The sequence below is a fragment of the Lepidochelys kempii genome, chromosome 10 (assembly GCF_965140265.1).
Source record: "Lepidochelys kempii isolate rLepKem1 chromosome 10, rLepKem1.hap2, whole genome shotgun sequence".
Lineage (NCBI taxonomy): Eukaryota > Metazoa > Chordata > Testudines > Cheloniidae > Lepidochelys > Lepidochelys kempii.
Genome location: NC_133265.1, coordinates 46,448,252 through 46,469,466, shown reverse-complemented (window position 1 = coordinate 46,469,466; position 21,215 = coordinate 46,448,252). Strand labels below are relative to the sequence as shown.

The window sequence follows — 21,215 nt, the reverse complement described above, 5'->3', positions numbered from 1 at the left end:
AGTGAACATAAAATTATCGCTGATAAAGTTGGCAGATGATACAAAAATTGGGGGAGTGGTAAATAGCAGAGGACAGGTCACTAATACAAGATCGATCTGGATTGCTTGGTAAACTGGACACAAGCAAACAATTTGTGTTTTAATGTGGCCAGATGTAAATGAATACATCTAGGAATAAAGAATGTAGGCCACACTTACAGCATGGAAGACTCTATCCTGGGAAACAGGGACTCTGAAAAAGATCTGGGAGGTGTGGTGGATAATCCACTGAACATGAGCTCCCAGTGCGACACTGTGGCCAAAAGGGCTAATGTCATCCCGGGATGCATAAACAGAGGAACCTTGAGTAGGAAAAAAGAGACTATTTTACCTTTGTCTTTGTCACTGGTGTGACTACTGCTACAATACCGGTTCTGGTGTCCACAATTCAAGAACAATTTTGATAAATTGGAGAGAATTCAGAGAAGATTCATGACACTTGTTAAAAGATTAGAAAACCCGCCCTATATTGACAGACTCAAGGAGCTCAGTCTATTTAGCTTATCAAAGAGAAGGTTAAGGGATGACTTGATCACAATCTATAAGTACCTACACGGGAACAAATGTTTAATAATGGGCTCATCAATCTAGCACAGAAAGGTCTAACACCATCCAATGGCTGGAAGTTGAAGCTAGACAAATTCAGACTGAAAATAAGCTGTACATTTTTAACAATGACAGTAATTAATCTTTGGAACAACTTACCAAGGGTCGTGGTGGATTCTCCATCATTAACATGTTTTAACTCAAGACGGGATGTTTTTCTAAGAGATCTGCTCTAGGGATTATTTTGGGGAAGTTCTCTGGAACTGTGCTGTACCGGAGGTCAGACTCAATGAGCTCTGGTCCCTTCTGCCCTTGGAATCTGTGAATCTATGAATTAATTATGCTGCCACCCTTAACTTTTTTACTGAGTGCATCCCATGTCAACCTCGCCGTGATTTTGCCTAAAGTCTGTGTCACGCTAACCAGCTGATAGGTACCTGAACCAGTGTTGGAGTCCTAAAAATACAAGTGCTGGAACACAAGTCAGTGGGAGGCCCCGGTAGGGAGCAGAAGATGGATGGTAGTGGGGGAGCTGGGCAGAGCAGGGGATAAGGACAGTGCAGGGTGCTGGGAGAAGCCCAAGGGAGCAGGGTGACTCCTCACAGAGCCCATCCTGTCCCGCATCCCCCCTACCTTTGCGGGGCTCCTGATCCCTGTGAGGGGTTCTGCTGTCCAGGTGTCCCCACTACCCAGCTCCCGATATTGGTCAGCACCACAGTGAACTGCCAGGTCCTGGCTGCAGCGTCCTGGCTCCCTCTGTGCTGACCTGCCACCGAGCAGTCTCCACGTGGGCCTGGCACCCACACCTGACAGCTTGGAGGATGCTCTGCAGCCATGGAGGGAAAGGACCAGGTCCAGCAGAAGTATCACAATGCTGTTTGGAATCTTAAGGAAGTGCCAGGACAGCGTTCCGGCATGGCTCAATGCTAACCGGAGCAGGATCTTATATTGCTGAGGCCAAGTCATCACCTGCCAGGTTGGGAAGGAGTCTCCTTACCAGCCACGAATGGTAGAAAGTGTCACCCACGGATGCTGCTGTGATAGCTTAGTGATAGCAAGGCACCCCGAAGCCTTCTGCACTGCAGACTGCCCTGACCAACTGGGGGTCTTTTTCTCCAACCAGAGGAGATGGCAGGCTCCTGTAGGAATATTCCTCAGCCATTCAGCATGACCTCCCTCCTCCTTGGGGCTAACTTCAACCAGCTGCTGCCATTGGGCCAGGTTGGGGATAGGATGTGATCATGTGTGGTGAGGGACAAGTAGAGTGTCAGTGGCATATTGCTGGCACTGAGCCCTTGTCATCTCACTGGAGGGGGAGAAGTGATCCTCATGCTCCCGGGAGTTCCTGCAGCCACATCACTTGGCCAACTTGCTGTCTGGTTCTTCCCCTGCAGGGTGTTCTGGCTGGCCGTTCTGGTTGGTCTGGTCACATGGCTGGCTCTGGACACCTCCAAAAGGCCAGAGCAACTGATTTCATTTGCTGGCCTCTGCGCATTTGTTCTGTTCCTCTTTGGCTGCTCCAAACACCATGCTGCAGTAAGTGGATGTGTTTCCTTTGGGTTCTGCACTTCCATGCAGGAAGGACTGGCTTGGGCCAATGCTGCAGATGCTGCTTCTCCATGGGAAGGTCTCCCTGACCAGCTCAGCTCTGGCTTGTCCTAGGGGCTGAAGGCAGAGGTTGTCTCTGGGAGTATGCACCCTCTTGTACTGTTTGCATTTGTTATCTCCTGGTGCCCCATAGAAGAAGCCTCTGGGGCACCAGCGGAAAAGGGGGAGGGCGCCCAGCCAGCGGAGCTCACTGGTAGAGATCAGAGCGGCAGCATGGCCAGAGAACAGAGCATAGGCCACCCACTCCTGAGCCCAGATTCTGGCTCTCCGAGTGACACGCCTCTGAGCTTGGGCAATAAATTCCCCATCGCCCTCCACCCGCAGTGGGGACAGAAATATTGACCTCAGGCCAGAGTTACAAGGGAGTCAGGCACCCTTAGATGCAGATAGGCACCTAGTGGGGTTTACAAAGCACCTAAGTGAGTTCAGCACCCAACTCCTATTGACTTTTAACCTCACCTGTTTAGGTAATCTTGAAAATCCTACTGCAAAATTCCTAGCTGCAACATTAGGTGCCTAAATACCTTTGTAATTCTGCCCCCCGCAACCTGTCTCTTGTTCAGTAGGGTCAGGCTCTGATCTGGGTCACAGTGGTGCAGGGCCATTGACAGGAAAGCTCCTCTGAGAGTGAGCCTGGCATGTGTGCAAAGGGTGATGTGTCCTTACATGGAGGAATTGTTCCCCTGGCACCCATTCCCTGATTTGCATCATCTCGTTGCCTGTCTCCCTGGTCCCTTCCTCTGCTCTCTCTCTGTCTGCCCCTTGGTTTCCTCCCATTCCACCTCCTTAGCCCGCTTTTTCAGAGTGCACTAGAGTCCATGGGATAGCCCTGCCTCTCACTGGGCGGGGCCTGGTCAGCCAAACAGAGGTGGGAGCTCACTCTGGACTGGAGGGACCCCTTCAGAGAAGAGGGGAAAGTGCATCTTGCAAGAGGCTCCCTCAGCCCAGCATGGTGGGGTCAATGCTCACATCCCTCACCTGGTCCTACCTGCTGTCTGTCTAGGGGTTTCTATGGCACCCATCACCATGGCAGCTAAGTGCCTGCTGACTCCTCCCTTGAAATGACAGTGGGGCTTGGAGTCTGATATGACTAACAGAGGCTAGAGTGGAAAGATGATGGGACTTAAAACATAGGGCACTGCTTTGGTCTTGGTCCCAGGTGCCCTGGAGAGCTGTCTTCTGGGGCCTTGGCTTGGAGTTTGTTCTTGGCATCTTTATAATCAGAACGGATCCTGGATTCGAAGCATTCCAGTGGCTTGGCAATCAGATCCAGGTACTGAATCCTCAGATGGTGGGGGAGGTTTGAGGTGGAGCGGGGAGAGGGCATGGAGGTGAGGTAGGATGGGTGTGTTTGGAGTCGATGGAGATGCGTGTGGAGGTGGGAATGGGGTGGGTGGGGATGGGGGTGAGGCTGGGGTGAGATTGCATATGGAGGTGGGGAGGGAAAGGGAGGGGTGGAAGATCAAGGTAAGGCTGGGGCTGGAGTGGAGGATGGGGGTGGGGTGGAGGTGGGGCCAGGTGAGCAGGCATGGGGCTAGGTTCTAACTATTCTTTATTGCTCAGGAGATGGAAGCTTAAGCTGGTGTTGGCCAATAGCCTGAAGGGAGCTGGCGAGGCCGTCACATGGACCTGGCGTGACTAGTTGTTTCTTTAACTGTAGCAGGAAGCCGGGCAAGGAGTGGGCCTGGCTCTGGGCAGGAGTGGTGCAGAGAAGCAGAGGGAGGCTGAACAGTTCTAGGGCTAGGACTAGTAAAGTTCCTTGTTCAGTGTTAGCAGAAAGCGGCTCCCTCTGTCCTGGGGTCCCACAGGCGCTGGCCCTTCTCTCATGTTGGTTCCCATAAGCTTGTCAGTAAGTGGGAGCTCCCCAACTCCCGTGGCCCTCACTGTCCTGGCACCCAGGAGGCAGCCTCCCACCCTGTTCCCTTTATCTGGGCCTGATTCCTTGCCACAGAGACCCCAACTCCGACACTGCCATGAAGTCCCTGGTGGCTGCTGGAGCCCTTGCCTCCAGATCATTTGTCAGGCCACTGACACCTCCCTTACACTCCTGGCTCTCCTCCAGTTCCCCCTCCTCCACTCTGTCCAGGGCAGAGGCTCTAGAGGCTTCCCCATGCCATGCAGTGCACACTGGGGCAGGATGGATTGTTGCTGTGATCCCCAGGCAGGGCTAGAGCACTGTGTGGGGGAGGGGGCTTGCGGGGTTTCCCTGTGACGGTCACGGCTGAGGAGGCCTTGTGGCATATTCTCCTGGGCATTGCTTCCCAACATGTACCATCTCCCCACACAGACCTTCCTGAGTTACACCACTGCTGGCTCCAGCTTCGTCTTTGGGGACACACTGATCAAGGAGGCCTTTGCCTTTCAGGTCAGCACGTGGGTCGTGGGGAGGACAGTGGGTGTTAGGAACTAGATTTCCTCTGGCCTGGATCACCCTGCCAGGCCTACGGGGAGAGGCCATTGGCACCGCCCAGGGGAGGGGAGCATTAGGTGCAGAGCAGCCCTGGCTCTCATTCTGCCATTCTGTGCCTGCAGTGAGAGCTGGTGCTGTGAGATCCCCCTTCTACCTGGCATGCAGCCCTAGCACTGCCGGACCTCCGGGCTCATGGGCCATCCTGTGGACTATTCTGTGCGCTGCGATTCTGCGCCATGCCATGCCCAGCTGCAGGCACTGGGGCGAGATGTGGGGCTTCAGCCTATGCTCTGCCACGGGCCCCAGCAAGCCCTGCTGGGCCCCTGTGCTGACCCTGTGTGCTGGTGTCCTGCCCACAGGCTTTACCAATTGTCGTGTTCTTCAGCTGTGTGATGTCCATTCTCTACTACGTTGGCCTCATGCAGTGGCTCATCTTGAAGGTAAGACCAAGCCCTGGGTCTCAGGGGATTGCAGCTCTGGTAAAAGGGGGGATTGATGGTAGGGCCTGCTCCTCCCACCTGTTGCATGAGGCTGTACAGGTCTTGGTGCCCCAGTGTTCATGTCACTAACCAGCCTGTCCCCCTGTTCCCCCTTGAAATAACCTAGACTTTGGCGGGTGGAGCCCCTGCCAGGGCTACATCTGAGAAGGTACCTGGTTTAGCCAGCTTGCTAGGAGCCCCAGCTCGCCGTGCGGCGCCCACCCATGTCCCAGAAGCTCCTGGCACTGGCAGGCTGGGGCAGCAGGACTCCTTATGAAAGGGGAACACGTGGCTGGAAGCTTTGTATTAACATAGGACTCAGCCCCAGAGAGGCTGCCCCTGAGCTCTCGGGAGCTCCTGTGGGGCTGTGCAAAGCCCTGGTACCAGAGCACTCATTCCTGTATCTCTGCCTCAGCCACACGTCTTGGATCTGGGCCCACAGCCGGACAGGGTCTGGCCACGAGGGGCAAAGCCTTTGTGAAATGTCCTGGATTTGTCCTGTGGCTGAGCCCTGCCTGCTTCCCTGCAGATCTCCTGGCTGCTGCAAATCACCATGGGTACTACGCCCACTGAGACCCTCAGCGTGGCAGGAAACATCTTTGTAGGACAGGTAAGAGCTGCTGGGAAGCAACTCAGCATCCCTCAGGCAGGGCAGCACCAGGACATGACCACCAAACACCTCACACCCCCCCGCAAGGGGCAGAGTGCCCCCTCCCTCCCTGCCTGTGGCCTCTAGGTCCCTCCCAGTCCCTTTGGAGATGCATGTCTCAGCCCCATGATGGAAGCCAGGCCCCATGTCCCATTTCCCCTGTCAGAGGGCAGGCTCCTGGGAGGCTCTGCTGCAGTGTGTGCTATGGACCACTCTAGCCTGCTCACGGCTCCAGAGGATGCACTCAGACATCCCCCAGATCCCTGGGGAAACATGAGCCCCTGGGGTAACACTGTGGGGTGAACCCCCTCTGCCCAGGGCACAGCTGGCCAGGGAAGCATCTCTTGTTCTGCAAATCAGCTGGAGCTTCATTGCCTTTTCCTGTGGTGCAGACAGAGGCCCCACTGCTGGTCCTCCCCTACCTGGCAGACATGACGCTCTCAGAAGTTCATGCAGTGATGACCGGGGGCTTCGCCACCATTGCCGGCAGCGTGATGGGAGCCTACATGTCCTTTGGGGTGAGTGCAGCAGTCAGCACCCAGACTCCCCTGCCTCAGTGCAGGCAGCGATATCTGAGCAGGGCTGCCACCCGGACAGGCCGGTTTTTGGCTTCCGTGTCCGGGCACCATTTAGAGTGGCCAGGTGCCTGGTAAATGGCACCTGAACCAAAAGTCCGGTTACCATGGGGCGGAGAGAGGCGCCGGATCATCCTGCACCAGCCCCTGCTCAGCTGCAGCCACCTCCTACCTGCAGGCAGGCTCCTTGAGACGATCCAGCGAGCAATGGGGGCGGGGCCTTGGAGGCAAGAGGTGGAGAAGTCGGCGGGGTCTGGGGAAGAAGCAGAGAAGGAGCGAGGCCTTGGGGGAAGAGGTGGGGCAGGGGTGGGGCCTTCGGAGTAAGGTTACCAGCAATTAGAAAGGTGGCAATGCAATATCTGGGCCTAGGCTTCTTGCAGCATATATGCCATAGGGTCTGTGCTGGGGTCTTAGCACATAGGGGGACTGGCAAAAGAATTGCCACGGGGAGGCAAAGGGGCTGGGGGGCAGGTAGGAGACAGACCTGCCCTCAGCCAGATGTAAAGTTCCCCAGGATGACTAAACGGCACCCGAACGGCACCCATCCACAGCCCTGCCTGCCCTGCCATGACAGCCAGCAAGCCCATCCCATGGGGGCAGTCCATGGATTTCTTTGGCTTCTCTCAGTGTGGGCTCAGCCCTGAGGATGGGACGGAGGCTGCACTGAGCAAGGCCAAGGTGGCATAGAGTCTGAGGCCAGCCCATCTAGGCTGTCCGCTATCACAGGCCACTTCCTTGTGAAACTCAGCAACCAGAATTAGACCAAAGTATTACAGCCTTCAAGGGTACATTTACCCTGCAATTAGACCTCCGCGGCAAGCCCGTGCCAGCTGACTCAGGCTTGCGGGGCTGGTTAATGGCGGTGTAGGCGTCTGGCCTCAGGCTGAAGCCTGGGTTCTAGGACCCTGAGGGTGGCAGAGCCTGATGTGTGCACTGCAATTACATAGCCCCTTAGCTGAAGCCCTGGAAGCCCAGAGCCAGCCCCGGGTCTCTCATTACAGTGTAGACATACCCCAAAGCCAGCCCCGGGTCTCTCATTACAGTGTAGACATACCCCAAAGCCAGCCCCGGGTCTCTCATTACAGTGTAGACATACCCCAAAGCCAGCCCCGGGTCTCTCATTACAGTGTAGACATACCCCAAAAGACTAAACTATTGAGTGTCACAGTCTGTGTCTGTGCTGGCAGGTATGGTACAGAGCTCCCCTGGCTCTGGCCTGTGTGGGCAGAATATCTGATCTCTGTGTTTGGGAACTGCATGTGCCCGGGCTAGGAGACTGTGTCACCTGGATTCCTGTAGTGTAGATGGGCCCTGGAGACGCACAGCTAGGGTCAGAGCTCAGATCTAGGGGGCTCACCCAAGCCCGGCTCTAACCAAGAGCCACGCTAGCCAGGTCCCCGCTTGAAGCTGACTGGAGATCCAGAATGGGGTCTCTTGGATGCCCAACTTGAAGCCTGTAAGCACCAGCTGCTGCCATTCTTGTCCTGGGAGCAGCTGATCTGAGGCTGGGGGTGGGACATGTGCAGTCATGCCCTAGGAATGGGCTGAGCAATTGGGCACACAGTGTGTGGTGGAATCACCTAGCTGACAGCTCCCTTCCTAGCCATGGTGAGAACCAGAGGTGTCCATGGTTCTCCTGTCACTGCTTGCCTGCCGCTCACACCAGGGTCCCTGCAGTATTAGTGTGCTCCACGCCCTCTGAGCTGGGGGCACATGCATCCTGCTGGCAGGCACTCCTGCACACACTTCACCAGGGCTGACCACTGGGAATGTCCCCGCCGTGTGCGCTGCAGATTGACCCCTCCTCGCTGATCGCTGCCTCTGTGATGGCTGCGCCCTGTGCTCTCGCCATGGCCAAGCTGGTCTATCCGGAAGTGGAAGAGTCCAAATTCAAGAGCAAGGAAGGCGTGAAGCTCAGTAGAGGGTGAGTGATGTGGTGCTCGGGGCAGGGGGTGCTAACACCTAGCTGGCTCAGGCGAGACTCCCTTGCTCTAGGGGCAGGTGGCAACAAGGTGACTCACAGTTCTGGGTGCCCTGAGAAGTGTCACAGCCCCACAATGCACTGCCTGACCCTGTCCCACCCCCAGCCTGACCTTGCCCCCAGCCCTTCCCTGTCCTGCCCCGCCCCACACCGCCCTTCCCTGCTCTGCCTGGCCCTGCCCCACCTAGCCTGGCTCCGCCACACCCTGCCTTTCTCTGCCCTGACCCACCCCACCCTTCCCTGCGCTCCCTGCCCCTCCGGCCCTGACCCACCCCTCTATTCCCTGCTCAGCCTGGACCTGCCCTTCACTGCACTGCCTTGTCCTGCTCTGCCCAACCCTTCCCTGTGCTGCCTACCCTGCCCCATATTGCCTGCCCCACTCTGCGCTGCTTGCCATATCCTGAACCCGGCCATGCCCTACTTTGCCTTGCCCCGAACCTGCCCTACCCTGGCACAACTGTCCTTGACCAACCCGACCAGCCTGGCTCCCCGCATCTTGCAGACATGCCACTCCCATGCTGTGCTTAGCCCTGCCTCAAGCCCTGCAGCATGTCTCCCGAACAATGCTCCCTCCCAACACACCGGATAACCACCTCATCTGCCCCTTCATCCTGCACTGTGCCGTGAACACTGGGTTCCGACTCAAACATTCTCCTCTGGGCTACAACAGCCCTGCCTTCACCCTGCAGGTTGACAATCGATGCACCCCAGCCCCCAAGTCCTTTTAAAGTGTCCCCCTGTGGTGTCCAGCCCCTGATCGCTGGATACCCACAGAAATCCCAGAGCCTCTGGTCCCAAAGGAGCAGTGTCCCCTAGTGAGCCTACCAGTCCTATACCACACACAGCACTTGAGGAAAATTATAGTAAAAAAAAGGAAATGGATCTAAGAGAGAATAGAGATTCAAACAGAAACAAGTGTGAGTGATGGAAACTAGTGGTTACAAACAACAAAATCATAATTGCGACCTTGGGCCTACACTTGCAATGAGTTCCCATCCCTAGGTTCTCACCCTAAAGTTCAGTCTTCTGCAGCACTTGCTGGCCCCAAGGAGGCAGGGCTCAGTACAGGAAGCATCCCGCTCATCAAGGTACTGCCTCAGTGAATGGATGCAGTCTTTCCCCACCCTGTAATACACTGACTCAGTCCTTTGTCTCTGTTCCCAGACAGGCCCAGCCCCTCGCTGCCCTGTCGTTCCTGGTCACTGCCTTGTGGTTGCGAGGTTTATAGTTTGATGGTTTTCCATTGACTTGCCTGGGTTGTTTCAGCAGTGCATAGCTGAGACATAAACAAGCTGATGTAATCAGCTAGCCAGGGAGAGGCCATCTCAAGAAATATGAGTCCTTCGTGACTCTCGTTCACTGCAAGACTATAGGGATGTAATTTTCAGTATAGTTACATTAGTCCTTCTCTATTACCTGTCCATGCATCTCATAGTGATCCAGAGTGCAGAGAAGTGACCTCACATGCTGCTCTTTATGGATCAGTCCCATGATAACAGTGTATTATTAGGTTTCGGAGTAGCAGTCGTGTTAGTCTGTATTCGCAAAAAGAAAAGGAGGACTTGTGGCACCTTAGTGACTAACAAATTTGAGCATAAGCTTTCGTGAGCTACAGCTCACTTCATCGGATGCGTTCAGTGGAAATCCACTGAATGTATCCGATGAAGTGAGCTGTAGCTCACGAAAGCTTATGCTCAAATAAATTAGTCTCTAAGGTGCCACAAGTCCTCCTTTTCTTTTAGTGAATTATCAGGTCTGACATGAGCTGCTTTTGAAGCACAGTGAGCTCTCTGCCAATTGGCACCACAGGGGTCCCTCGCACTGACCGCTCTCCTTGTACCACCAGGGCTGAGCAGAATATCCTGGAAGCTGCCAGCAATGGTGCCGCCGCCTCCGTGGGGCTGGTCGCTAACATTGCAGCCAACCTGATCGCCTTCCTGGCTGTGCTGAAGTTCATCAATGCTGCCCTGTCCTGGTTCGGGGAGCTGGTGAACATCAAGGAGCTCTCGTTCCAGGTACTGCCACGCCAAGCACCTGGAGGCAGCCCCACACTCGCAGGGACTCGCCCCATTCTGCGATCCTCATTCCGCCCTCTCCCTTGCCCACTGCAGTGCTTCCCCTGCACCACAGCCACCATGCCCCTTTCTCCCATGGCCTTCACCTTCTCCTGAAAGCACCCCGCCCGCACTCTGCATGCTGCCCCTCCCCCAGCTCAAAGCAGAGCAAGAAGCTGCCCCTCCTCCCTCCTAAGGTTGCCAACTTTCTAATTGCACAAAACCGAACACCCTTGCCCTGCCCCTTCTCTGAGGCTCCACCCCCGCTCACTCCACCCCCCCCCATCACTTGCTCTCCCCCACCCTCACTCACTCATTTTTACTGGGCTGGGGCAAAGAGTTGGGGTGCAGGAGGGTTTGGGCTCCAGGGTGGGGCCAGAAATGAGGGCTTCAGGGTGCAGGAAGAGGCTCCAGACTGGGGCATGGGTGTGGTCTCTGGAGTGGGGCTGGACATGAGGGGTTTGTGGTGCAGGAGGGGGCTCCAGAATGGGGGGTTTGGAGTGTGGGAAGAGGCTCTGGGCTGAGGCAGGGGTTAGGGGTATGGGGTCTGGGCTGGGGGTGCTGGTTCGGGGATAGGGCCACTCAGCCTGCCCTGGCTCCCCTCCACCTCTGTACTAAGGACTCGCATTTCCACCTCCTCTCCAGCCTGGCTCCCCCAGACCCACATCTGGGCCCGTCTCCCAAGCCCCTCCTGCTGCCTCAGTCCTGAGCTCCTGGCTGAGAATGTCTGCCGGGGGGGCGGGGACGGGGGGGGGACACACACACTTTGTACTGTGTTCAGTATCTCCCTTCTCCCACCCAGTCCATCTGCCCGAGCCCAGATCAGAGGCTCTGTCCTTTGAAAACCTACATACCCCCCAAGAATGGCCCACTCCCCCCAGACACATGCCCCAACCCAGCCTCCCGGCAGTGCCAGATCTCACTGCACTGTGACCTCCACATAGCCAGACAGCTCCCATCCAGTGAGCTGGAGCTTGTCTTATGCCACATGCAGCTGCTGGACATGGGATGGCCCTGCCTCCCCACTCTCCAGGGAGGGTCTGAGTCCTGCTAGTGCCAGGCAGCCTGAGAGCGCCTACCACCTTGTCCACCCTGCCCATTTCAAAACAGGGCTCAGAACAGCTCCAGGCCCAGCAGAAAAGGTGCCCGATTTGTGACAGCTGTGTTCTCCCACTGGGGGCAAATTGCCCCAGGTCAGCTGTTGCGGGGCTCTGGCCAAAGAGGCAGAGCAGGGTGCAGAGCCTTCCCCAGTCCTGCCTAGGGTTGCCAACTTTCTAATTGCAGAAAACCAAACACCCTTGCCCCGCCCCTGCCATGCCCCTTCCCCGAGGCCCCACCCTTGCTTCCCCCTTCTCCAAGGCCCCACTTTTGCTTACTTTCATCGGGCTGGGGGAGGGGTATGGGTTGTGGAAGGGGATGAAGGCTCCGGCGGGGGGGTGCAGGCTCTGGGGTGGGGCTGGGGATGCGGGGTTTGGGGTGCAGGAGGGGACTCCAGGCAGGGGGTGGGGGTGGGGCTGAGGGGTTTGGAGTGTGTGAGGGGGCTCTGGGCTGATGCAGGAGGTTGGGGTGTGGGAGGGGGTACAGGCTTGGGGCTGGGGGGATGGGCTCCGGGGGGGGCCTGAAATTAAGGGTTCAGGGTTTGGAAGGGGGCTCTGGGCTGGGCAGGGGGTTGGGATACAGAGTGCAGGAGGGGCTCAGGGCTGGGGTAGGGGGTTGGGTCACAGGAGGGGTGTTGGCTCCAGGCGGCGCTTACCTCAGGCGGCTCCTGGGAAGTGGCCACATGTATCTTTGCCTCTTTGGCTCCTAGGTGGAGGCACAGCCAGGAGGCTCTGTGTGCCCACAAATGCTGCCCCCACAGCTCCCATTGAATCATAGAATCATAGGCCACGGAATCTCACCCACCCACTCCTGTAACAAACCCCTAACTTATGTCTGAGCTATTGAAGTCCTCAAATTGTGATTTAAAGACTTCAAAGTGCAGAGAATCCTCCAGCAAGTGAACTGTGCCCCACACTGCAGAGGAAGGCGAAAAACCCCCAGGGCCTCTGCCAATCTGCCCTGGAAGAAAATTCCTTCCCGACCCCAAATATGGCAATCAGCTAAACCCTGAGCATGTGAGCAAGACTCACCAGCCAGAAACCCAGGAAAGAATTCTCTGTAGTAACTCAGATCCCACCCCATTGGCTGCAGTTCCTGGTGGCGCTCGGGGCAGGGGCAGTGTGCGAAGCCCTCCCGGTCGTGCCTCCGCCTAGGAGCCGGAGAGACATGTGGCTGCTTCCCAGGAGCCAGGTACAGAGCCTGCCTATGCCACCAACTGTACTTTTAATGGCTTGGTCAGCGGTGCTGACCGGAGCCACCAAAGTCCCTATTCAACCAGGTGTTCCAGTTGTAAACTGGACAGACACCTGGCAAGCCTAGTTCTGCCATGTGAGCACAGAGAGGCTGTTACCCCCTAAGCTATGAGTTGCCTAAGATAGAGCCAAAGAGGGGTGATGCTTTCTCCTGCCCCCATTAGGGGTCTGCTACAGCACAGCACCACCAGGAGCCCAGCGCAGGCTGGTGCTGGGCACGAGGGTGGTATGCAATGGAGCAGCTGGGGGCGGGTTGTGGGTCAAACACACATCATTGTTAACCATCTCTGGGGGGCTATGTCCCAGATAATCTGCTCCTACATCCTGATGCCTGTGGCCTTCCTCATGGGGGCAGACTGGGCAGACTCACCTCTGGTGGCTGAGCTGCTAGGTATCAAAATCTTCCTGAACGAGTTTGTGGCATATGAGCAGCTGGCAACGTACAAGAAGAACCGGCTGTCGGGGCTGGAGGAGTGGAGTGGGGGTCGCAAGCAGTGGATTTCGGTGAGAGCCATGAGCTGCCACACTGGGGAATGGGCTGAGCAACTCGGGGGGACTCTGTGTCTGGGCAGAGGGAAATAACAATCTGCCAAGCATCTCAGACTTCCTTGCCCAGACAGGGCTAGCCTGGCCCTGCATCAGGCTTGAGGCAGAAAGAAAGCCATGGCTGCCCAGCGAGGGCTGCAGGCTCCCTGGGAGTGCCAGCTGCCAGCAAGCAGGGACAGGTGTCTCTGATTGCTCCCAACACGAATCCCCACACTCCGTCTCGGCAGGTCCAGGGGCCACACAGACAGTACAAAGGCTGTCCCTGCACTCGCTGAGCTGCACTTGCCTTGGCAGACAGGTCAGGGCCTGAAATGCCAGGGAGAGCAAGCCCCTGGCCCAGGGTGGGTGCTGCCATGCACTGTGCTGTTCCTCTGTGCTCCAAGGAGAGGGAAGGGCCATTCAGCACCATGGGATTGCCCAGGGTCAGTTCCGGGGCCTTGGCTTTTCTGTGCTATTGCCCTGTGAGGGGCTGTTGACTGGTGCACACAGGCTGAGGCCAGCAGGATCAGTGTGGGGGGGATCACTGGGGGTGGCTCCCCTGGGGACACATCTCCACTGTGCCTCTGACCTGCTGTTGTGCTGTTTAGATGCGAGCTGAAACCATCACGACCTTTGCCCTCTGTGGATTCGCCAATCTCAGCTCCATTGGGATCATGCTGGGAGGACTGAGTGAGTTTGGAGCATGATGGGACGGGGAATTGAGAGCAGGGGTGAAGCCTGCAGTGGTATTGCTGGGGGAAGATCCCCTGACCGAGATCAGAGCCCCATTGTGCCAGGTGCTGCACAGACCCCGACTGAGATTGGGGGGCCCTGTCTTTCTGGTGCGGCAGAGATACAGTGAGTTCCTACCTCAAAGAGCTCACAATCTGCATAGACAAGACAGACTGGTGGGAGGAGAAAGAGATGCCAAGAGGGGCAGTGGCTGGCCTAAGGTCACCCAGCTGCAGAGCTGGAATTTACCAAAGTCTCCTGATGCCCTGTGCCCAGGCCCCATTCCTCCCCTTTGTGATTATACTGGACAGTGCCTTTCCGTCCTGCTGGGGGAACTCTGCACCCCAGCCCAGTGGGGGTGAGGGTGGAAAGGGCAAGGTTTAGATTGTTGAGCACCAAGTAATTGTATCCTAAAATTACTAAAACCATCTAATTGAGAGAAGCAAGAAATGGGAGGCCAGCCCTTTCCCATTGTTCTCACGGCCAATCCAGGGCTCTGACTCCTACAACCTAATCCCGGGGGCTCTTTTACATACTTCGATGATACCACAGTTAAAACAAAGCACAAATATCCCACTTGTTAACCAGGGTCATTCTATTATTAAAGAAAGGAAAAGAAAACATTAAACAGTGCAAACCAGAACACAAAGGATAATGCTAGTGCCTGCTACGCACTCCAGACACGCTCCGGCTTGGAGGAGACAGGAGATACTGGGTCTCCGGGTCTGTGGGGAGAAGAGGCTGTGCAGGCATAGCTACAGAAATGATCGACACCTACGAGCATCCTTGGCGGACACCCCACCACCACCCACAACAGCACCGTGGATACCTCTGAGGAGCCTGAGTTACAGGCCCCTGCTGTGAACAGTGAGGACAGGAGGTGGTGGATGAAGAAGAGGAGGAGGAGGAGTATGGGGGACAGGCGGCTGGGAGATCCAACTGCACAGCAAGCCAGGACCTGATTTGACTCCACTACAGTCCAGCCAGTCCCACCAGTCGAGCATGGGCAAGTCCAATGCAGGAGAAGGAACCACAGGTAAGAACCCCATGTAGATAAATTTTCAATTACAGGGATGCCTCCCAAAATAGCAGGACACCATCTTTTGTCTTTTCATTAATTTGCTCGTACTAGAAGAGGCCATGGTACAGCAGAGAGGTAGAGTAGCTAACTGCTTTTCAGTCCTCTCTAGAGTTAGGCAGGGGGGCCATGTGGAGCTGTTTATTTATGTACACAGGGATGTCCCTTGAATCCTTCTGGGATCTCGATGACATTTCCATGGAGGTCCTCTGCAATCCTCTGCCGAAGGTTTCTAGGGAGGGCTGCCTTATTTCTTCCTCCGTGGTAGGACACTTTCCCATGCCACTCAGCAATAACTTCAGCAAGCACCATTGTAGTATGCAGGCTAGCAGCATACAAACCCGGATGGCTTCAGGATGCCAGAGCAGCTGTGAGCTTTATGCTTTTGTTATCCTCAGGAGTGAGATATCGACTAAAATCACCCCCGCCTGTGAAAAACGATGCCAGTATTCAGTGCAGTTGCCCTGCACTACTAGAATCATGCATCCAAGCAATTCCCTCCCCGTGTCCCAACTCCCAGCATGCCATACTCACTGTGGCTGGTGCTGTGACAGGTGCCATGCGCAAGCCATCCCAAGCTGAAGTAAGAATGTAGTGCTCACAACTTTTAGGGACCAAGGAGAGTGAGGTCTGCATCTTAAGTTTTGCTTTTTGTAGTGAATATGCTGACAATGGTACCTGTGTGTGTTATATCTGCAGCTGCTGCTCTTGCGGCCTTCAGGGTCACGCCCTCCACTCCCGCAAAACAACTGAGCCCAGATAAAGAGGAGAAAGAAGACGACTTGGGATGATACATTCCAGAAGATCCTGTAAGCCAGTGCTGCATCAGACCATGAGCACAGGGCCTGGAGGATGAACATTGTGGACAGCCTGGAGAAGGAGAAAGTAGAGAGGAGAAAAGCCCAGGCGTCCCAGCCAGAAAAGGAGAGGGAGATACACCAAGATATAGTGTGGCTTCTCAGGCAAAAAACACAGATGCTGCAGACTTTGGTGGACCTGCAGTTTCAACCATCCCATAGTTGCCTCCTTCTGCAGCTCATTGAGAACTCTATACTGAAACCTCCCTATACCCCTCTCAACATTCCACGTAGCACAAAGGGTCACTGCACTATCCCTACCATTCCAACCCGGGGACATTAAAGACAATCACAGCTTCTCATATGCTGACCTATGAAAGCCACGGTAGGCGTATGTGTAGCTGAAATGGACATGAATGTTCTTTTCCCTTCATAAGTTCTGGTCTCTTAATTTATTTATTAAGCTTTCATTGAGATTTGTTTTAAAATTGAATGTGTGTGACGGGATCAAGACTCACCACCACTGGTGCCTCCAGCTGGATGTTCCGGGAATTAGCTGTGTCTGCTGTGGGGCTTCCTTAGCACGTGGTGTCTTGCCCATTGTCTGTTCGGCTGCCCTGGGACCCGCGTTGCTCCCTGCTCAGAGGTGTCCACTTCAGGACACTGCCCTTCGGCAGTGCCCACTATTCCAGACTCACCCCCTTCGGTGTGGGGGTTAACAGCAGTCTTTGGGACTTGTACCTGCCTCAGTGGCCAACCACAACCCAACCCCACAACCCTTAGTTCAGGGGCAAGTTGCAGTCTGTATTGGCCATCATCTTCTATGGCCAGGTGCAGTCTAAGGGTGGAAGGGGGGAGGGGAACCCAGGCCCACCTGCTACTCTGGGTCCCAGCCTCTTTCTGCCCTCCTTCATTCCCCTCTTGTCTGCCTATTCTTCCTTGGGCCACTTCCCCTTTGGCCCTGTGCACCTTCTTTGCCCTTTGTATCAGGGTCTGCAACTTGGCAGGTAATGGGGCTGGAGCTCTCTCCTGCTCCCCCAAGCCTGCCCAGCACTGCTCTGTCCAAGGTCCTTGCTTCAGGAGCCTGTCCTTCTCCCTCGCTAATCAGGGAGGACCTGCCTTCTTTTCTGCTAGGCAGCCTTTATATAGGGCCTCACCTGGCCCTGATTGGCTGCCTCTTCCTTCCCCTGATTGGCCCTCCACAGGCCTTTATTGATTGACTGCTGGTCTGCACAGCCTCAGAAGGCCTGTTCCAGCCCTTTTCTCAGGGGGTGGGATGGTCGCCCCACCACAATGTGGTTTTCTTTTTGCACTGATTTTGTTACAGGGTAAAATTTTATTACTTGGAACATAATTCATCTCTGTTAGTTCACAACATATACTGCTGACTGCTCAGCGGTTCTGAAAGCACCCAATTACTTGTTACTGTGTAGTGTCTTACAACTCACTCAGAAACAAAATTAATAGGTGTGTTGACAGTGTTATATTCCTATATGTACAGCAATCACCACATGATTCTTACCAGGCCACAAAAGAGCAGGGCCAGGTAGAGCACATTACAACCCCACAGCACTACTCTGGCTCACTGTTAAAATGGCTTTTCAAAGCCTCCCTGAGCTGTATAGCTCTGCGCTAAGCTCTTGTAATAGCCTTTGTATCTGGCTGTTCAAATTCAGCAGAGAGCTGCTCCACCTCCACCCCCAGCCAAAACTTTCCCCCCTTTGCTTCACAGACAGTATGCAGGACACAGCAGGCAGCTATAACAATTGGGGTATTTTTCTCACTAAGGTCCAATCTTGTGAGTAAACAACGCCAGTGACCCTTCAAATGACCAAGAGCACATTTGACTGTCATTCTGCACCTGCTGAGCCAGTTGTTGAATGATTCCTTGGTGCTGTCAGGTGGCCAGTGTATGACTTCATGAGCTGGGGAGCAAGGGGTAGGATCGCTATTCACATTTCAACATTCCCAATGGTAATCTGTCAGTCAGGAAAGAAAGTCCTGGCTTGCAGCTTTCCAAACAGTCCTGTGTTCTTACAGATGCAAGTAACATGCACCTTCCCTGACCAGTTCACACTGAAGTTGGTGAAGCATCCCTAATGATCCACCAGCGTTTGCATAACCATTGAAAAGTAGCCCTTTCTGTTGATGTACTCCGTGGCAAGGTGGTTTGGTGCTAAAGTAGGGATATGCGTGCCATCTATCACGCCACCGCAGTTTGGGAACCCCATTGCTGCAAATCAATCCATGGGCTATGTCTTGCACATAGCCCGGAGTCACAGTCCTGCCCAGCAGGAGGCAATTAGTGGCCCTGCACACTTGCATCACAATGACCCCTGCAGTGGTTTTTCCAAATCCAAATTGATTTCTGACTAACCAATAGCAATCTGGTGGTGCAGATTTCCACAGTGCAATTGCCACTCGCTTCTCCACGGTCAGTGCAGCTCTGTTTGGTGTCCCTGCACTGGAGAGCTGGGGCAAGATCCAGGAATGTGGCCTTGCGCATCCAGAAGTTCTGCAGCTGCTGCTCGTCATCCCAAACCTGCATTGTGATGCGATCCCACCAGTCAGTGCTTGTTTCTCGGGCCCAGAACTGGTGCTTCACTATCTGCAGCTGCTCCATGATCACAGCCAACAACCTTGAATTGGTTCTCGCTATGTCGCACAGCAATCTGTCCTCCAAGGAATCGTCACGTTCCCCACCCATTCGGTTCTTCTTACAGCTCTGCAAATACTCCAGGATCGCGTGCCCTGTGCTTACAATGTTCATAACAATGCAGATGTAGGCAGCCTCCAGGCTTCTATCACAGGCGGCAGACAGCGAGGAAGGCCACGTGGGTTTGTGGGATTTTGAAAAAAGCGGCGAAAATTATGGAATAGAGATAACAGTACGGGATGGAGACAGTTGCAAACTGGGCAGTTGACCCCATGCTCCCAGTCCCCCCTGCGCAACTCATTTTGGCTCCATCGTGCACTGCCAAATCTTCCCAAAAGACAGCGTGCTGGATGGTGGTGAGTTGCACAGTGGGATGCCTATCCATGGTGCACTGCACTCTGCATCATTGCAAGCACTCCTGGTGAGTACATGCATCGCGGACACAAGGAGCCAAGTATACATGTGCACAAGCAATGTACTAACTGCAGCCACTGCATGCCAACGTAACATGAGTCAACATAAGTTTGTGGTGTAGACATGGCCTCTCTCCTCTCCAGGATCATGTGGTCTTACTATTTGGTGATTAACAGGAGAGACTGTGAACTTTGTAAATTACTGCAGCATTTCCATATCCCAGTAAAATCATTATCGGAAAGTTTAACTCTAACCCCTTGGCAAGACTTTTGGCTACTTCCATCTCATCATGTTGAAGTCTTGGTTGTCATCAGACTGGTGCCTTCTTGAGTCTTCCCTGTTCTTAGCTGTCTTTTTCAGCTGCAGTTTTTTTGCTGTTCTGAGTGTGTTCGAAGGTGAGAGCAGAGAGCAACGCAAGTCTAGCTGCCTTTGTTCTTTTGTGGCAGGAAAGTCTCACGTAACCTTAAGGCCTGGTCTACACTAGAAAATGAGGTCTACACTGGAAAATCCACACCCTTGAGCAGCGTTGTGAAGCCAACCTAAGTCCCTGTGTAGACAGTGCTAGGTCAACAGAAGAATCTTTCCATCAGCCTAACTACCGCCTCTCAGGGAGGTGGATTACCTACACCCACAGGCACAGGCACTGACTTTCCAATGTGCTGGGGGGTGCTTGACCCCCCCGGCTCTGCCCCAGGCCCCGCTCCCACTCCACCCCTCCCCCTAAGGCTCCACCCTGCTCTGCCTCTTCCTGCCCCTTCTCTCAAGCCCCCACCCCATCTCTTCCCACCCGTGCTCCGCCGTGCCTCTTCCCACCCCATTCTGCCCCCTCCCCTGAGCGTGCAGCACCCTCACTCCTCTCCCTTTCTTCTCAAGCGTCCTGCATGCTGCGAAACAGCTGATCACGGTGGGCGGGAGGCACGGGGAGAGAGGGGGAAGCGCTGATTGGCGGAGCCCTCTGGCCAGTGTTCCCTCTAATTTTTGACAGGCTGCGTGCGCAAAAAATTTCTTCTGTGCAAATTTTTGACAGGCCATGTGCGCAAAAAATTTCTTCTGTGCAAATTGTTGTGCTTTTGTGCAAATTTTTCTGCATTCGGTGTTTCGCCATGTATGTGGTGTTTAGGATCTGTGTGCGCGTGCAGACGCACACAGCTTAGAGGGAACAGTGCCGCTGGCAGACAGGAGGCACTGGGAGGAAGAGAGGAGCTGATGGGGGGTTGCTGGTGGATGCTCAGCACCCACCACTTTTCCCTGTGGGTGCTCCAGCCCCAGAGCACCCATGGAGTCGGTACCTATGCCCACAGGTGAGCCCCTCCTGTTGGCATAGGTATTGTCCACACTTGAAATGCTACAGTTCTCCTTCACATTTGAAGAATGAAGATTTTAGAGTGTTTATAAAAGAAACTCACCTTACTCCTCGTTTATGGTTCTGACAAGACAAGTCTACACATGACATCCCTTTTTGGTCTCAACACCCCTTTGATGTCAGGACCTAAATAGCTGCATGATCTGTTGTTTCAGAATAAACTATATTTTTACACTTTGCATTCAGAGGTGCCTGTGGAACGCTCCACAGAATGTATCAGTCACCACTAGACCCCCAGCCCCATCCTGCAGATAGCTGGCCAACAGCAAATCACATCGAATATCAAGCTGCATTCCAAGGGTCATAAACATGATGCTCTCTCTCGACACTTGGCTTGTCTCTGCGGGGCAGAAAGCAGGCGCCTCCTGGAATTCCTTTGATTGGGTTGAACATCTCACAACATAATGAACTAACAACATAAGCATGTAGTGTAATAATTAGGGCTGTCAAGGAATTAAAAAAATTAATCGCAATGAATCATGCAATTAAAAAAATTAATTGCTTAATCACACTGTTAACAATAGAAGACTGAGTGGACTTGTAGGCTCTAAAGTTTTACATTGTTTTTTTTTTTTGAATGCAGTTTTTTTGTGCATAATTCTACATTTGTACGTTCAACTTTCATGATAAAGAGATTGCACTACATTACTTGTATGAGGTGAATTGAAAAATACTATTTTTTTTACAGTGCAAATATTTGTAATAAAAAATAACGATAAAGTAAGCACTGTGCACTTTGAATTCTGTGTTGTAATTGAAATCAATATTGAAAATGTAAAAAAAATCCAAAAATATTGAGTGAATTTCAATTGGTATTCTATTGTTATAAGTGCGATTAATCGCGATTAATTTTTTTAAATCGTGATTAATTTTTTTTAGTTAATCGCATGAGTTAACTGCGATGAATTGACAGCCCTAGTAATAATAATTTAATTCTACCCATTTTTGCATCAATCTT

General features: G+C 53.9%; 1 protein-coding gene across 2 annotated transcripts in view; it reads left to right on the top strand.

Annotated features, from left to right (window-relative positions):
- The window catches only part of LOC140917911 (sodium/nucleoside cotransporter 2-like), a 44,591-nt gene that overhangs the window by 17,758 nt on the left and 5,618 nt on the right, over positions 1 to 21,215 (top strand). Inside the window, exons 6-17 of one of the 2 annotated variants that reach the window (XR_012161035.1) lie at positions 1,980 to 2,121; positions 3,353 to 3,466; positions 4,481 to 4,558; positions 4,963 to 5,043; positions 5,612 to 5,692; positions 6,124 to 6,249; positions 8,100 to 8,230; positions 10,134 to 10,302; positions 12,999 to 13,196; positions 13,826 to 13,907; positions 14,557 to 14,985; positions 15,727 to 16,219. Coding sequence is in view for 1 of the 2 variants with exons in the window: in XM_073361446.1 (XP_073217547.1) it covers positions 1,980 to 2,121; positions 3,353 to 3,466; positions 4,481 to 4,558; positions 4,963 to 5,043; positions 5,612 to 5,692; positions 6,124 to 6,249; positions 8,100 to 8,230; positions 10,134 to 10,302; positions 12,999 to 13,196; positions 13,826 to 13,907 (1,202 nt within the window). In the remaining variant the exon portion in view is untranslated. Of the gene's footprint in view, positions 1 to 1,979; positions 2,122 to 3,352; positions 3,467 to 4,480; positions 4,559 to 4,962; positions 5,044 to 5,611; positions 5,693 to 6,123; positions 6,250 to 8,099; positions 8,231 to 10,133; positions 10,303 to 12,998; positions 13,197 to 13,825; positions 13,908 to 14,556; positions 14,986 to 15,726; positions 16,220 to 21,215 lie in introns of those variants that run through there. The other variant, XM_073361446.1, reaches the window with a different exon arrangement.